The sequence below is a fragment of the Suillus paluster genome (assembly GCF_016628075.1).
Source record: "Suillus paluster strain FC165 chromosome Unknown EDB91scaffold_149, whole genome shotgun sequence".
Classification (NCBI taxonomy): Eukaryota; Fungi; Basidiomycota; class Agaricomycetes; order Boletales; family Suillaceae; genus Suillus; species Suillus paluster.
The window spans coordinates 32,515-50,670 of NW_024537709.1; the positions used below are offsets into that span (position 1 = coordinate 32,515).

At 47.4% G+C, this 18,156-nt stretch overlaps 2 protein-coding genes across 2 annotated transcripts; one reads left to right on the top strand and one right to left on the bottom strand.

The window, feature by feature from the left end:
* Positions 1-3,343: 3,343 nt before the first annotated feature.
* EDB91DRAFT_1017702 (uncharacterized protein) lies at positions 3,344-3,631 on the bottom strand (the record flags this gene model as incomplete). The annotated part of the gene is made up of 1 exon (XM_041312513.1): positions 3,344-3,631. A coding segment is annotated over one exon (288 nt), but the record flags the coding sequence as incomplete, so codon positions are not given.
* A 9,876-nt stretch (positions 3,632-13,507) lies between these two features.
* EDB91DRAFT_1340234 (heterokaryon incompatibility protein-domain-containing protein) lies at positions 13,508-15,110 on the top strand (the record flags this gene model as incomplete). Its single annotated transcript, XM_041325707.1, has 4 exons — positions 13,508-13,523; positions 13,577-13,628; positions 13,687-13,738; positions 13,806-15,110. 4 exons carry the CDS (start codon positions 13,508-13,510, stop codon positions 15,108-15,110), a joined length of 1,425 nt encoding a protein of 474 aa, XP_041170039.1.
* Positions 15,111-18,156: the final 3,046 nt, after the last annotated feature.

Here is an 18,156-nt window from a genome sequence, read left to right on the forward strand (position 1 = left end):
CCACTCGGTTCGTTGTATGCCAATGCCTGTATCGTATTTTGGACGACAGTCAGTCTTGCGGCAATCAATTGGCTCATCGTTGGTATTGCTCGGATCATATCTTCTTGGGGTCATGAACTTAGCAGATTGGGTTTGGGCATGTGGCACCAGTTTGAGAGTACTGGATTCATTCTTGCCAGTGTCACCAGTAGTGAGCAGCTTTTCAATGCCCCCTGCGTTGATGAGATTTTGTAAGCATTTTCACCTGTTCGTATCTTTCCAGTACTTATTGTCCATCGGGCTCTCGGTATCACCCCTCACACACAGTGGCATGCAGTCATAGGTATGTGTCCAGTGGCCTACCTTCATTTGTAAATAGCAAACATGATGTTCCACCACATGTATGTACTCATATATTTCAGATCCCCTACTTTTGCAAACCGCCTAGGCTTCGATGACGTACAGTAGGTTTAGATTATGAACATTCAGAACAATTGTCCAACAGATTGCAGATATCATGTTGGATGGGGCTGCAGAATGTCCTACCATATTAAAAGACGGTATACGTCTAGATAGACAGGACTTGGTAAGTCCTGGGGTACATCAGTAAGGAATGTGTATATAGTTAGACTATGACTTACCCCAGTCGACAGTAAAAGAGACTGGGGAAAAGAGAGAAAAACAAGTAACGAATGTATCCTGTGCGGAGTTTCCTAATATGGTAACTGCATAGAAGGTAGCATCCGGTTCAAACAAAAGAAATCCAATCTGTACTACTATGTTGACATTGGCTGATTTCCAACACACCCCCTCAGTCTGGCAACAGAGCTAGTTCCTCTATCATCCTCTGGAAGTTGAGACGCAGAAGTGGTTTCGTGAGTCCGTCTGCGAGCATTTCGGCTGATGGGATGTGGGTGAGCTCCAGTGTCCCATCTTCAACGTGTTTGCGGATAAAATGGTAATGGACGTCGATGTGTTTCGTACATGTGTGGAAACAGGCTTCCTTTGCGAGACTAATGCATCCTGTGTTGTCAACGAATATCTCCGTGCTGGGGTCTTTGTCATACACTCCAATGTCCCTCAACAGGTAACCTATCCATATTGCCTGCTTGGATGCATGTGAGAGAGCCATGTATTCTCCCTTGGTTGACGAGGTGGCTACGGTTGCTTGTTTCTTGCTATTCCATGAGATTACGCGGTTGCTGAGTGTGAAGACATACCCTGACATCGACCAGCAGTCATTGATGTCGCGTGCCCAATCCTGAGTCACTGTATCCAGTGAGTATGTCTGCAACCTCGCCATTTTCGCCTAGTACTAGCCGAAAGTCACGTGTACCAGCGAGGTAGTGCAAAACTCGTATTGCTGCCCTCCAATGTGCCTTGCCTGGATTTGCACTGAACTGCCCAAGGTGACTGCTTGCAAATGCGAGGTCGGGGCGCAAGACCATGGCAATCCAAGTGATTCCTCTGACGAGTTCACGATATGGTAAGGTCTTCATTTCTGCGACTTCTTCGTTCATTTTAGGGCCATCTGTTTGTGCATCCATCCTAAAATGTTTGAGGATCGTGTCAACGTACTGGGCTTGTGAGATGGTAACAGAGTGGTTTTTGCGATTGTCGGTGAGTGTGAATCCCATCAGCCAGTCTGGGTCTTCTTCCTTCATCTCAAATAGCTTGTGTAGCTTGGTGTGGGTCTCTGCAAGTGTTTTGGGACTGTCGGAGACAGTGATGGCATTGTCTACGTGCCATGCAACAATTGATCTACCCGTCTTTGTATGGCGGGTGTATACTGCATGGTCGGAGGCACAATGGACGAAATCATGGGAAACTAATCCTCGGTGCATATGCTTATTCCACAGGTGCGAGCCTTGTTTGATTCCGTAAAGGCTAAGTAGGAGTTTCGCGACTCTGTCAGTACCGTCGCTGAAGCCTTCGGGTTGCCACATATAGATTTTGTGGTCGATCTTGCTGTGGAGAAATGCCCCGGTGATGTCATCTTGTCCGCGGTACCAGCCGTGTGAAGCTGCAAAGTGCAATATTGTATGAAGTGAGTTGAGTCGGACAGTTGGTGAAAATGTGTCACTGTAGTCGACACCTGGGATCTGCGAGTATCCTTGCGCGACAAGCCGTGCCTTGTATCGTGTGATTTCTCCATCAGGGCTGAGTTTGAGGGTATATGTCCATCGACATCCTATGACTTTGCGATCCTTCAGCTTCTCAACTAACTCCCATGTCCCTCTCCTCTGCAGCATCTCGATCTCCTCATGCATTGCCTTCCACCACTGGTCTGCTTCATTGCTAACATTGGCAGCTTGGAAGTGCTGCGGGATTCGCCAGGCCATATGCTGCAAGGTATGCGAGCTGGGCGACTTCGCCAACGGTGGTATTTTTGAGTGGCAAAGTGTCTGTGTCTGTTTTACATTGGCGTTGAGTTCGGTCCTCGCGGTGTGCCTTGTGATTGGCTTTGTCCTTCTCGGATTTGGCCTTCTGGGCATCTGCTGCTTGCTTTTTCCATGACGGGCGTGTAGTTCGTTCCGAGCGTCGGGTTTGAACTAATGTCAGTTCGGGAGGTGGATTTGCAGTGGGAATGATGGTTTCTATTGGTGTAGGTGCTGGGGGTTCTTCGGCAGGTGCTGGTGCCTCAATCATGGTTGGATTAGAATCTCTGTCTGTCACCCCCTCGATCTGAGCGGGAGGGTCAACAATGGTGGTTGTTTTTGGCACCCCCTTACTCAGAGCGGGGATATCAGGAGTAGGGATATGTTCGCCGTCAGGCTGGCTGAAGGTTTTCTCATAAACTATGACATCACGAGACGAGACAAACTTGTGTTTGGAGGGAATCCAGACTTTGTAGGCTTTAGAACCTCATTCGAAAACCACAGAGAATACCATCAATAGAGTGAGCATCAAGCTTCTTCCAGAACTTGGGGGAGACTCGGACATGACAGCGAGAGCCGAAAATACGGAGAGTGGACACATCTGGTTTACGACCATGGAATACTTCATTGGGGGTGATTTTCGAGAGTGCTTTGGTTGGGCTTTGGTTACGCACGTAGCTCGCATACTCATGTGCTTCTGGCCAGAAGCTTTTTGACATGTTGGCATCTGTGAGCATAGTGAGACAATGTTTGTGTGTAGTTCAGTTGAAGTGTTCCGCAACTCCGTTTTGCTGGGGTGTACATGGGGCTGAGAATTCGTGTGTGATGCCCTTCTGCTCAAAATAACCTCTCAGTGTCGAGTTGATGAATTCACCCCCATGGTCAGAGCATACTATTTTGACGTGACGTTCGGCATATGTCTCGAGTCGTTTGATGAGTACTTTGATGAAGGCTGGGGCTTGGTCCTTCGACTTCAAGTACTCCTTCAGTCCTTTTCGACTATGGTCGTCAACGACAGCGAGGGTGTAGAGATAGCCTTGGATGGATTTGTCCAGTGGGCCTTGGAGATCCATATGGATGCATTCGAGGGTCTTCTTCACCCGGGTTGCTGTAGATGGGAAGGGAGCCTGGGGGTGCTTCCCTTTCGCACATCTGTTGCAGGGTGGGAGGTCACCATTGCCTTGAAGGTCCATGCCCGTCACAAGATTGTGCCGTGCAAGGTAGTGGAGGTTGTCGAGGCTGATGTGAGCAAAGCGAGCATGCCATAAGTCAAGACTGGGGGCAGTACAAGCAGAGAGGGCAATGTCGTATCTAGATGCAGGTGGTGCAATGACACTGTTGATCTCATATAGATTGTTGGTCAATTTGCCTTCCATTACAGGTCTCACCATTGGGTTTCTTAATGGTGAGCCATCCGTTTCGCTTCGTGATCTCCATCCCCTTTCGGTCCATACGGCTTTCCGACATCAGGTTGTCACGAGCAGTTGGGGCAGTAACGGACATTTGTCAATTTGACAATACGGTCAGGACGTCCCTTCACAGAGACATTTACTAGTACTGATCCATGACCGAGTACTTGGAGTACTGGTCCGTCTTTCACGATCCCTTGGATGTGCTCCTCTGATGGGGTGAAGGTTGCAAAGACTGCTCGTTCGGTGCATATGTGAGTGGTTGATCCGCCGTCAAGTATCCAGCCGAATGTTATGACCAACGTTCACCAATAATGATGAAGGCAAGTGCACAACCACTAGGACTCAGTCAAAGAGGATAATGAACAAGATGGTATTGAGCGTGAACGTCTAAGTCACTACAAGCGTAGGAAATGAAGAGGTTAAGTCTAAGGAGTACTTATGCTAACTAACCTACTTATATACATAACATTGAATAGGAGTCTGAAAGAAATCAGCCAATGAGAAAAGAGTCATATGATACTGCGGATGACTAAGTATGACATCATGATATATAAGCGAATGAGTAATATGGCAACTAAATAGAAACCCAAGCTCCGACCGGTTCTTCTTTGGGAAGCGAGATTGTTCTAGCCCGTGGAGTAGGGGAGCCAATCGGAGAAACCACGGGTGATATGTGAAGAGGTGAAGGTGTGACAGGGTGAGGAGTCATGTGACCAGTTTGGGTTCTGGAAGTAGCCAAAGGGAAACCAAGGAAAGAAAAATGGTTCGTATTTGGAATTCGTGACATTACCCCCTTTCTAAGATGAGCGTCCTCGTGAATGTAAGATGGTTGTATATTTTTCTGTCTCCATTCGAGGAAATCAGGGGTTGTCAGAATTGAAGCGGAGATCCGCGCCAATTTAACCGCATTGGGGTTTTCTGCATAAAAGTCAGCTACAATGAGCGGCGCGTTCTTCACATCTTCCTCTGACTGCCATGTTGCTTCTTCTACTGCATATCCTTTCCATTTTACTAAATACTGCAACTTGTGTCTGTATAGGCGGCTTTGCAATATTTGCTCTGCTTCATATTCTGGGACTTGGTCAACAATCTCCGGAGGCGGACACGTTAGAGGTGGGCGGTCAACGAGTTGAGAGGTTTGATGTTGGGTGAGTAGCGATACATGGAAAACTGGGTGGACGCGATATTTAACAGGGAGTTTCAACTTGTAGTTTAGCTCGCCAGTCTTCTCTTCGATTTTGAATGGTCCAAGACAGTGGTCGGAAAATTTTTGGCTCGGACGGTGTTGTTTGATGTTTGTCGTGTCTAACCATACTCTGTCGCCTGGTTTGAATTCTGGTGCGTTTTTTTATTTTATGGTCATAAAAGTGCTTCATTTGATCGTTCGCTATTTCCAGCATCGCCTTCGTCTCTTCTTGTGCCTCCTTCATCTCGGCTAATCTCTGATCAGCATGGGGAATTGTGTTGGAAGAATTAGGGGAAATCATGAACTCGGGATTATAGCCATAGACACATTTGAATGGGGAATGTCCAGTGACAGTTACTGAATTGTTATGCATGAATTCAGTAATTGGAAGCCAAGAAACCCAATCATTCTGTCGGTAGGATGTGAAGAGTCATAGGTACTGTTCGACTTCTTGGTTGACTCGTTCCGTTTGTCCATCAGTCTGTGGGTGATATGCTGTTGACATGGACCACTTGGTTCCTAGTCTTTTTGAGACTTCCTGCATGAACTTGGACACAAACTGTGTTCCCCTATCCGAGATCACCTTCTTCGGTGTTCCATGTAACTTCCATATGTGATTGAGAAATAAGTCCGCGACTCCCTTAGAATCAACATCCTTGGTGGTCGGAGCAAGATGCGCTTGCTTTGTGAAACGATCAACGACCACCAAAATACTGTCTTTGCCCTGGGAGATGGGTAGATCGGTGATGAGGTCACAGCTAATGGTTTGCCATGGCCCTTCTGGAATCTCGTTTGGCTTCAAAGGTCCGTGGGGTTTTGACGGTAGCACCTTTGTTTGCTTGCATCGATCACATCCATCTACGTAGTCATTGACCCACTTCTGCATCTGAGGCCACCAATAGTTCCGCGAGACAAGTTCAAGAGTCTTGGCACGTCCCATGTGTCCTGCTGCAGGCGAGTCATGGAAGATCTCTAGCACTGAGCAATGTATTTCCTTGTTATTGGGAACGTAGACCAATCCTCTGAACAGAATAAGTCCATCCTCCGTTCTTCTTCCAACTGAGAAAGTACACCACCAGTAGCATAGTCAGATGCGTTGCTCTCTATCTTCTGTTTTTTATTTGCATCTGGCATGACTAGCACTGGTGCGGAAGTGAAATTGTCTTTCAGAGTTTGGAAAGCCTTCTCTTGTTTGTCTGTCCATTCCCATTGTACATTCTTCTTGATGAGCTCATTCATAGGTCTGGCAATGTTCGAGAATCTGAGAATGAATTGACGATAAAAGTTTGCGAATCCCATGAATCTTTGAATGTCCTTGACACAGGTAGGAGTGGGCCATTCCTGAACTCCTTTAACCTTGACCGGATCCATAGAGACATGTCCATCTTTGATGATCAAACCGAGAAACTCTACTTCTTTCTTCTCAAAGGAACACTTCTCCAATTTGAGATAGAGATCATTGTCCTGCAGTCTCTGTAGTACCTCACACACCACCTTCCGATGTTTCTCTACATCACCATTGGTGAAGACCAAGATGTCGTCAATGTAGACTACAACAACCTTACCTTCCTTTAGATCTTGGAAGATTTGGTTCATCATAGTTTGGAAAGTAGCTGGAGAGTTCGTCATGCCAAAGTACATTACGACTGGTTCATGATGTCCGAAAGGAGTTTTGAAGGCAGCCTTCCACTGATCTCCTTCTTTCATTCTGATATTATTATAACCCCATCGAATGTCCATTTTCGAAAAGAGTTTTGCACCGGAGAGACGATCAATGAGATCTTGAGAACGAGGGAGAGGGTATGCATTTCGGATGGTTTTCTCATTCAACCTCCGATAGTCCATGACAGGTCTGAGCTTCCCGTCCTTCTTAGCAACAAAGAAGAAAGGAGCTGCTACTGGAGATTCACTATCTCTCAGTCGTCCCAAATCATATTCCTGCTTCAACCACTTCTCACATGCATCATTTTCAGTGGGGGACAGGGGATATGCTTTCGCATTGGGAGGAAGATCGTTAGGGTCCTTGAGGTCCACTTTATGATCCCACTTCTTAGACTCAGGGAATCGAGTAGACTCTTCTTTGGAGAAGACCTTAAGATAGTCATGGAGCCAGTCTGGCACCATTTCCTCTATGGGCTTCTTTTCCTTCTTCTTCTCCTCCTGCTGCGCTAACTCTGATGCTACAGAGCTCTTGTACCTGATCCACACGTTCCATGATGAATCCTCATCCTCTACCTCCTCTATACTAGGCACATTCTTGGTAGCTCCGTGTCCAACAGTAGTAGCAAGGTCCAATTGTTCTTCTTCCTCAAGCCTGACAGGTATAGTACCCACATGTCCTTGCATTTTAGAGCTGAGGCTGTTCGACTGAACCTGATGATGGATAGAGGCTTCCTCAATATCCTCATCTTCATCATCTTCTGCCAGTATCAAATCGGGCAACACCGAAGGGATCGAAAAGTTCGTGGCTTTTCGCTTCTTCGCCTTGGTCTTTTTGTCCTTGACCTTGGCTTCTTGACACTTGACTGGGCAACGGTCTAATGCCACCCTTCCTGCATTCCAATCGATACTAGGGTTGTGGTATCGTAGCCAATCTATTCCAATGATGACATCATCGGTTCCTAGATCTGTGATCAGAAAGGCCACTTCTTCCTCATGATCCCCTATCATAAGCTTCAAATCTGCATAACTCGTAATTGGTCCAGCAGAATTGTCTGTTTCGTCAATATTACGAATCGACATTGCTCTTAACAACTGCTTGGTTTGGACTTGATTCTTTTTAACAAACTTTTCACTGATAAAGAGGTTTGTTGCTCCAAAGTCCACTAGAGCATTGACAGCTGCTTTCTTGTGTTTCCCTTGCCAACATAACTGGCAAGTAGAAATGGTCTCGTTTATTCCCAGAACAAACTTCTGATACTTCTGCAAACATAATTGCTGAGTCACCGAGAACTGATCTAAGTTCACAGTCAACTTCGATCCTCCTAAAAACCCTTTTGTTCCTCTTTCTTCGCTGGGTTATACATGCTGGAGAGGCAGATCCTCTCGTTAACGATGCGGTTGATATCTTCCACTGTGAGTGCCTTCACCGCAGGAACTTCTTCCACCTTGCTGGTGCGGACAGCTGGTCCTTTGCCTTTGTCAAGGGGCTTTCCCATGCAGTTATGAGCCATATGCCCTTCTTCTCCACAGCGGTAGCACTTGAAAACACCTCCCGGTTGTCCTTGAGGTCGGGGTCTAGCTCCTGTCCTGGTTGCATCAACGTCCATCATGTTTCCTCCTTGCAACATGGTCTTGGGTGCTCCAGCTGGTGCAGGTGGTGCAGCAGAGCCTTGCCAAGGTCGTTGTGGGGCGAAGTTCATCTTCCTCTCGTCGTCAAGTTCCTCAAGGTTCTGCCCGATTAGGAGCGCCTCCCTGATCAATCCCTCCAGGGTGTCTTTCCTGTTAGGGTGGATGTTGGCCAAGTAGTTTTTAACTCAGTTGGTCCAATCCAAAGTGGAGTTTGCACATTAACTTGTAATCAGAGAAGTGACAGAAGGCGAGCTTCTGGCGGAAGATGGAGATGTACTCCCCAACTGTACGATTGCCTTGTCGGAGAGCTTCCAACTCTCTTGCTGCCTTCTCTTCCTTGTTGACGACGGTCCACATGACCTTCATGTCGCTGATGATGCTAGCATAGGAACCGGGCTTGCCACTGAGAGTCATGGGGGTAATACTTTCTGCCCATTTGGCTGCGGCACCCTGGCAAAAAGAAACGAGACAGGTGCATTTCTGCTGTTCTGTTGCTCCAGGGTAACCAGTGAAGTAGATGGTGAGCTGGGTGAGGAAGGTGTCGACATCAATGGAGTTCTTCTTGCCCGTGAAGTCCATTGGTTTCGCCATCTTGATATCAGAGCCTGAAGTCCCAGATGTAGAGCCTGGGATCTTCATTGTAGGCGAGCTCTGCAAAGCCGTGATGGCGTTCTCTGCAATCTGCAAAGTGTTCTCCATGATCGTCACCCTGACCCTCAGGTCCGTGTTCTCGTCGTTGGCTACCACTAAGCCGTCATTGAGGACGTTGATCTCCTCCTGCATGTGGTCTATCAACCGCCTGGTGTAACCCCTTTCTTCTGTGACGATGGTGTTGATTGCGTCCGAAATGCCCTTGTGGGTGATGGTACTTGACCTGGGCCCGGAGATGGCATGCGGTACAGAAGGGCCTTCGGTTGGGGTGGTGGATGATTCTACAGATGGGAATGGTGGGAGCCATCCTTGCGGCGCTGGGGAGTGGATTACACTTCTGCTCAGAGTGGCTACTGGCTGTATCACTGCCGGAGCCGTTGTCACTTCTATATCCTCTGAAGCGACGATCCCAGTTTCTCCTAGATTCTCGGACATGGAAGTAGGAGCAATGGGAATCCAGACAGGAAACGTTGCTGTGAAGTGTGAGAGCCCTAGCCTTGACTAGGCGGGATCTGTATGGCGGGGCAATGATGACAAAGGTGCGAATGCAGCACGTGTAGCGGTTTGTCAACCTAAGTAGAACTCGAGAGGAGTTCACGAAAGACACAGTGAACTTTGGGTCTACTTTTAGCACCCTATGTTCCTATCGTAAAGTATTTAGACAGTGAGAGGACTGTCGTGAGTGCTGTTCTGTTATGTAGAAAGCAGATATGTAGCGTACAGTTGGCAGGGTTTTGGGCCTAACTGCAGACGTGCAGAAACAGGACCTAAGTGTCACTGATCCTTATGAACTGGCGGCTCATAGTAAGACGAGGGCCTGGTTCACTTCTACTAAAGAGGTAACGTAAAGAGATTGATATAAACAAACGCGTTGGGGAATGATGATTGAATTAAACGTAATCTGCGAGATAAATCTCAGCAGAATAGCACAGTGAAGTTCGTCGAGAACGGTGACGTCCAAGACAAAGTTCGAGTCGGAGTGGTAAGATAGACTTAACCTAATGTTATGACCAACGTTCACCAATAATGATGAAGGCAAGCACACAACCACTAGGACTCAGTCAAAGAGGATAATGAACAAGATGGTATTGAGCGTGAACGTCTAAGTCACTACAAGCGTAGGAAATGAAGAGGTTAAGTCTAAGGAGTACTTATGCTAACTAACCTACTTATATACATAACATTGAATAGGAGTCTGAAAGAAATCAGCCAATGAGAAAAGAGTTGTACGATACTGCGGATGACTAAGTATGACATCATGATATATAAGTGAATGAGTAATACGGCAACTAAATAGAAACCCAAGCTCCGATCGGTTCTTCTTTGGGAAGTGAGATTGTTCTAGCCCGTGGAGTAGGGGAGCCAATTGGAGAAACCATGGGTGATATGTGAAGAAGTGAAGGTGTGACAGGGTGAGGAGTCATGTGACCGGTTTGGGTTCTGGAAGTAGCCAAAGGGAAACTGAGGAAAGAAAAATGGTTCATATTTGGAATTTGTGACACCGAAGCGAGAGCAGGAGGAAGTACTGGTGATGTAGGACGAGTGTTTGGTGTCTGATTGGTCTTCATCAGCATCGCTAGAGTTGTCTTCATCTGCGACAGCTTGATTGGCCTTTTTCGGTTTAAACTTCTGTTTCCCCTTGCAGGATTTCTCGTCCTTTGCATCCCCCTTGTCATCTCTCTTCGACTTCTTATTATCTTGGCAAGGGCCTTGACCCTGTTTCTCGCCACCCTTTGAATAGCAATCCTTGGTCGAATGACCAGAAATACAGCAGTTCTTGCAGTAAGGTTGGCCTGGTATGGGTGTGTGGCTGTGTCCACTTCAGCTTTTACCTTCTCACATTGCTTGATATGAGGTGCTGGAGGTGCCAGATTGGCTTGTGCGGACACTGAACTCATCTCTGACCCGTCGTTCGACTTCGACTGATTTGTAATGGTCAGGGAGAGCTGCGAACACATAGTTCCAAGCTGCCGGCATGGATATGCATAAGAAGCATGCAAATAGTTCATCTTCAATATCACGTTGCATCAGGATAAGGTCCCGACAGTACCCTTTCATCTTTGCTATATGGGCATTGATATCTTCACCGTCATTATAGCGTGTTGTGATGAGTGAGGTTATCACGAGGGTCCAGTCTGTGGCTGTGGTGCCCAAGTATAGTCGTCTCGCATCTGCCCATATATCAGAGGCACGTTGTAGGTGGGCCAACTGAGACATGACATCCTCCGTCATGCACGAGGTAAGTACCGAGCAAACAAACATGTTCACTTTATTCCAATGGACAGGGTGATGTCTTTCGTTGAGCAAACTGTGCAATGGCTGTATGAAGTCTGGGTCTACGTAAATGTGTAGCCCGACAGTCTCAAGTGCGCGATAGACGGTGCTCATCCATGTTGCATAATTTGTTGCGGTGAGTTTAGGGCGTAATCAGAGGAGGTGGGTGAATTTTGATGGATCGATGGACTTTTTCAGTGTGAAGTGAGTCTCCTCTTCATTGGATGTGTTCTCGTCGATGATGTTAGGTCGTGGTGTGGCGGATCACAAACGAGATGGTGAATGAGAGTTGTTGGTAGGTGGGACTCTGAGGTTTGATGGTGAGCTGGTGGTAGGAGTTTCGAATGTGGCAGGTCCAAGGTTTCCTATGGTTGATGATGGGAGGCATCCGCATGGGTCTTCAGCCATGGTTCAATAAGTTGTGTATCGAGTTCTGCTCGAAAACATGTGTGAGGTCAGATCTGCGATTTTTGCAGTGGATATGGCGGTATTCTAGCGTGGACTATGCACGATGAATTCCGTGGGTCTTAATGATGATATTGGTGCCTGCGTCAGGCAGGGCTCATAACCTAAAAGACGGTATACGTCTAGATAGACAGGACTTGGTAAGTCCCCAGTCGACAGTAAAAGAGACTAGTATTGTATGTACCTAGATAGACAGGACTTGGTAAGTCCTGGGGTACATCAGTAAGGAATGTGTATATAGTTAGACTATGACTTACCCCAGTCGACAGTAAAAGAGACTGGGGAAAAGAGAGAAAAACAAGTAACGAATGTATCCTGTGCGGAGTTTCCTAATATGGTAACTGCATAGAAGGTAGCATCCGGTTCAAACAAAAGAAATCCAATCTGTACTACTATGTTGACGTTGGCTGATTTCCAACACGTATAACCCACCATCAGATCTTGCTGATCAGTCCGGGGATCTCTCTTCCATTATCTACATTAACCAGTCGATCCCGAATATAATTTTTGACACAAATGGAGATCAGATCAGATCATGAAGCGGCTTTAGCCACAACTACACATTCCTTAAGAGACATTGCTTCTGATCGCAAGTCAGTTGGTAAAGCAGTTTGAAATGTTCAGTCACAGGAATTCAATGACACTGGATGCTCATTCAACTATGTACATAGCAGTGTCAGCAAGGTGAGGTCGAGGTGCATTTAGGTGCTCTTAGCTACCGTGGGATATATCCTTCTCGTTTCTCCACCAATTCAGTGATGACATCTCCCCGTGGACGAACATGGCTAGTAACTCCCAGTCTTCCGGGTGTTGGTTATTGGACTGGACAGTGAACACCAAGGCAAAGTAAAAGTAAATAAACGCCTGATTCCTGCAGTCGATAAACGAGGGTGAGCAATGTGAGAGTTATTGTTCAGATGACCCACGACAATTGGGCAGTACGCTGGTGGAACGGAGATAGAGCCATACGGCAGAGTGTATTGGCAGGGACAACTTGAACAGCGCTGAATCACAGATAGTCATTCACCATGGGAACCTTGACAAAGTACCAATCCAGTTCACACTGCAATTTCATTTATAATGTCTTGCTGTAGCTACATAGCTGTTATGACCAACGTTCACCAATAATGATGAAGGCAAGTGCACAACCACTAGGACTCAGTCAAAGATGATGAGGAACAGGATGGTATTGAGCGTGAACGTCTAAGTCACTACAACAGTAGGAAACGAAGAGGTTAAGTCTAAGGAGTACTTACGCTAACTAACCTACTTTTATACATATCATTGAATAGGAGTCTGAAAGAAATCAGCCAATGAGAAAAGAGTTGTACGATACTGCGGATGACTAAGTATGACATCATGATATATAAGTGAATGAGTAAGACGGTTACTAAATAGAAACCCAAGATCCGACCGATTCTTCTTTGGGAAGCGAGATTGTTCTAGCCCGTGGAGTAGGGGAGCCAATCGGAGAAGCATCAGGTGATATATGACGAGGAGTCACGTGACCGGCTTGGGTACTGGAAGTAGCCGAAGGAAAACCGAGAAATGAAAAATGGTTCGTATTTGGGATTCGTGACAATAGCCTACTAGATAAACCACAACCAATACTCAGCACAGGTGTCCACTTCGAGTGCTCTTGTATAAAATGAGGTTTGGATCGGGTCCTCGCATTTCCCTGCCCACCTTGATACCACTGCTAAACGCATCTTCGAGTCTGCATCGCATTACCACCAGCCTGAGGTAAAGTTTCCACCATATCCAACAGATATTCAGGACATGTTCGATCGATGATGAACCTGGATGAACAGATCAGAAGGAATTGTATTGGCATTGTACCGCTATCAGCAACTTTGCTACTCACCTGAGGTATGTACAAGTGTGGCCGTAAGTAAGATGCTGAAGTTCACCCAATAATTTGTAGCCAATCGCATCTGTAGAGACTGTTTTGCAGCGCTACCTGATCGTAACATTTATTGACGCCCACGCAAGGTGAGAGGCATTGTACGCTACATGTTTTGTCCCACAAATTCATTAAGGTTTGTGATAGGTTACCAGTCATGGATCAATCCACAAAAGACCGCCTAGACGAATTCGAATCAGTATGTGATGAACCACATTCCGATCCGCCTTATACACCTATCAGACATGGCGCTTGTTAGTCATGAGGATGTGAGGGAGCACTTCAAGGCGCGTTTTCTCCAGTCTTATCATCCACCATTGAAAACTGTCAAGTACACCACTCTGTCTCATCGATGGGGCGAAGGAGAGCCCAGTTATGGTACATTTGAAGAGATGAATAAATCTGAGCTTAAAACTCCAGGGTTTGAAAAGCTGATGAACTTCTGCGAAAAGGCTAGGGAGTACTGTACGGAATTTGCGTGGTCGGACACTTGCTGCATCGACAAGAGCAGCAGTGCTGAGCTCGACGAGTCGATTCACTCCATGTGCCAGTGGTATCACAAGTCAGAGATCTGCATCGCCCATCTGGCACAAAGCAAGACAATGGACGACATACCGTGCAACAAATGGACGGAGAGAGGTTGGACCTTGCAAAAACTCCTTGCACCCATCCATATCAAATTCTTCAACCAGCACTGGATACCCATGATGCATAATCAGAATGACAAACATCCTGACATGGAGCGCTCCGGGTGCATCATGTTGAGCACTCTGGAAAGCGCCACTGGAATTCCTTGTCATGACATCTGCGACTTCGCTCCAGCTGCATTTTGGGTGAATGAGCGGATGCAGTGGGCAGCCAGACGCAAAACAACAAGGGTCGAGGATATGGCCTACTCCTTGATGGGAATATTTAATGTCAGCCTGCAGATCGCGTATGGAGAAGGAGAGTGCGCTTTCAGCAGGCTCATTGAAGCCATCATGCAGGATGGCGACCCTTCTGTCCTGAACTGGACGGGCCAGGCTGCGAATTATCACAATTCACGTGCTGTTCCTCAATCACCGCAGTGCTTCGTGGGTGGTCGAGGGTTGGATCTTGGATCTGAGAGACTGGATATGACTATGACCAGTCTTGGACTGCAAGTCCCTCTAGTGATACTCCCTCTCAATCGCCGTTCGACAAGGGACAATGATGATAAAATGCACATTACATTGGAATGCTCGCTATGTCCAGCCATCAAGATTGATAGCGCTAGTGCCAATGAGATCCTGGAACACCGTATGCAATCGGGATTGTCAATTATTCCCTTCGTCAGTGACGGAACATGCGAATTTCTAATGATCAGGGGCAAGTCGGCTGGCTTCCTCCTGTTCAAACCTTCACCCGAACGTGCTTCAGAAGCTTCAAGACCTGCTAACTGTGTTGGGCTTCAGTTTGCGCCTTCCCCGGAGCAGGTGGTGTCTTCATGGAAGGCGCTAAATGGAGGCTTGGCCGAGGTTCACTTCCCAAATATCTTGAGTGACGACATTTTTTACATTAGTCATGAGTACCTAGAGATTGTCTACCTGTAGCAAAGGCTCTATGATAGCGAACATCGCCAGGACTAAGTAGTTGTAAGTAGTGGTACTAACCGTTGTCTGTTTTGGATATGCTTTACTGTACAGTGTAGATGACCATCATCACCTTGGAGACTGTATGTGGGTTGTGTTCCCCTCGAGCAGAGCGTGATAGACCATGATCTACATAGGCTTGTCGCTAGCACCCTCCTCACTTAAGCTTCAAAGCTTCATCACGCATTACTCACATGGCCCAGCATATATGGACCTTCGCCCTGCTGACCATTGAGCGGCCAGAACAAGCCTCCCTTACCCTCTGTCCGCCAGCGGTAACCAGCCTTCGACAGAAGATCTCACCGCACAGCGCACTAAGGCACTCGAAGAAGACCGAAATGATGCACTGCGTGAGCTTGAGTGCTATGAGCATGAACCAGTCACATTCAATCTTCGGTTCGTTCCACCTTGACCATCGAACTTATAACAAACTCCTACCTCATTTCGATTTGGTTCATTTTGCGGTAACACTAGTCTGACTAGGAGAGTCCCATAGTCAGACTGTCTATATTGTTCTCACACACCCATGAAGTCATGCCCACACCTTTCTCCAGCTATGCGCCATTCAGTGGCGTGCAACCTAGTCCTCGCCCACTTAAGGAAGGCCTGTCCGATGCTGTAGCAGTTTTCTCTTCTTGTCCCCGTTCTATCAGTCTTAGTCTCCTCCGTTCTCTCTGTCATCATGCGCACAAGCCCGAAAACATGATTTCTACCACTTAAACTGTGTAACTCACGGAGGCAAACTAAGTATTGTATGTGATTTACCTCAGAGTTTTAAGCTTGGACTTCTTCATCTCTTCAAATGTACCATAGCTGGGCTCTCCTTCACCCCATCGATGAGACAGAGTGGTGTACTTGACAGTTTTCAATGGTGGATGATAAGACTGGAGAAAACGCGCCCTGAAGTGCTCCCTCACATCCTCATGACTAACAAGCATCATGTCTGATGTTCGTCACATACTGATCGAATTCGTCTAGGCAGTCTTTTGTGGATTGGTCTGGAAGACTGGGAGCAGCCATGCTCGTCCACGGTGGACAGGGTGGTCGGACTCAAGCTGTGATCTAGAGAGATGCCTTGCTCGGCGCGTGTTCTTCTGTGCCACTGACTAGCCCGACAACTTGTGCTACCCTGCTGACTTAAGCCTTGGAATGAGCCGCTTGGCTTCTCTTCTCCTATGCTGCGCCCTTGGGACCCCTACTCCATGCACCCCCCTAAAAAAACAACTGGCGCCGCCCTCGACGCCACCTGATCTCCCTCTCCATCTGATTCCTCTTCCTCCTCCTCTAGTTCGTCTCCCGTTTCTTCTGGATCTCCATCTCCATCTCTGTGACTCGTTGCCTCCTCTTCTGCTTCTTTGTCACTACTGTTCTTCATCAGTCTCTCTTCGTACTTCAATTGATCCTGCTCCAACTTGGTGCCTGTTCGGGGGGTGAACACCCTTAGTCTTCTGGCGCTGTATTCGCCTTGGAGAGGCCCGCCCTCCAGTGTTTTGAGGGTATACGAGTTGAGAATTCTGTTTTGGACTTGTCTTGGGACTGACCACTTGGGAAGGATCTTGCGGTCTGTTCTGAAGGTGTGGTCGAGGTCGCTTTGGTATACCTGTACGAGTTGTCCGCGCTTGAAAATGACTTCTCCTGGGGCTCGTTGTAGGAGTTTTTTATCGAACACGACTTTACGTTTGATGGCGTGGCGTACGATCTCGTCGTATCCATCAAGTTGCTGTTGTTCTATGTATGCAATGTGCGATAGGGCATCCGTTGGACGGAGCATTGACGAACTTTCTTCGAGTGGAGTGCTGGGGGTGTTTACGACGAGGCCGAGCAACAATTCTTTGGGGGAGAACTTCAATGCTGGTAGTAGGCAGTTGTTGAGGGCGTTTACTGCTTCGTCAAGGTGTTCTGGCCATGACTGGGGGAGTTTATCCCATGACGTGTTCTGTGGCTCGTCTTCGCCTAGGTTTGGTGCACATTTGCGCTTTAGAATGTGCAGCAGCAGTTTGTTGGTCCCCTCTACGAGTCCGTTAATCCAGGGCGAATATGCTGTGATGACGTGTAGTTTGCTGTTTCGCGCTGTGCAGAATGTTTTCACGTTGTTGTTGTTGAAGTGCTTGCCTCCGTCTGACATAAATGTCTCTGGTGGTGTAAAGCTGCCGAATATGCACGATAGGCTGTCGATGGTAGTCTTTGCGCTTCCCGCTGATTTGTACTTGAAGACCCAGATATGTTGCGAGAAGGTGTTGAGATATACTCCAAGGTTGCTGTATCCTCCCTTCCCTTTAGGGAGTGCGAGGTAGTCGCCTATGAGGAGCTCGAATGGGTGTCTTCTAGTGATTGGCTCTAGGAGGGAGTGAATGTGCGCTGTTCCGAAGTTTTTACATTTTGGGCAATCTCTCACCGCAGTTAGGATTGATGTGTCGAGTTTCAGGGCTCCATATTTGGTCTAGCAGTGCGATCTTGATCGCGTCTCTTCCCCAATGGCCGCCGTTTATGTGTTCCTTTCTGGCCAGCTCTATGGCTTCTGTTCTGGGTACACATTCAACCCTGGCTCTCACGCGGGTGGTTGAGCCTCCCTTTACTCTCCATAACTTGCCTCTGTCGATTAGGTGCTGCAACGCTCTATGGTGGGCCCATTTGTGGTCTCGTAGTGAGGAGTTGTTCTGGGTGTTCAGTATTGCGTTAATGACTTCTAGAAATAGTGGTTCGTCAGTGAAATGGAGTTGCAGTGCTTCAGTCTCTGGATCTGTGCTTAACACATTTAGGATGTCATTGGTTAGTCCTGTTCGCACCTCCCAGTCTTCGCTAACTGTCCATTCACTACCGTCTCCTTCGATCCATAGTTGTCCTTCCCACTTGCAACTCAGCCCATCTGCAACGACATTCAGTTTCCCCGGGACATGCTGTACGTCGGTGATGTTGTATGAGAGGATACCTTCGCGCCATTGCGCATGGGCTACGTTTAGGGTGTCGTTGAGTAGCGTGTCCTTGAGGGCATTGCAGTCCATCTCTA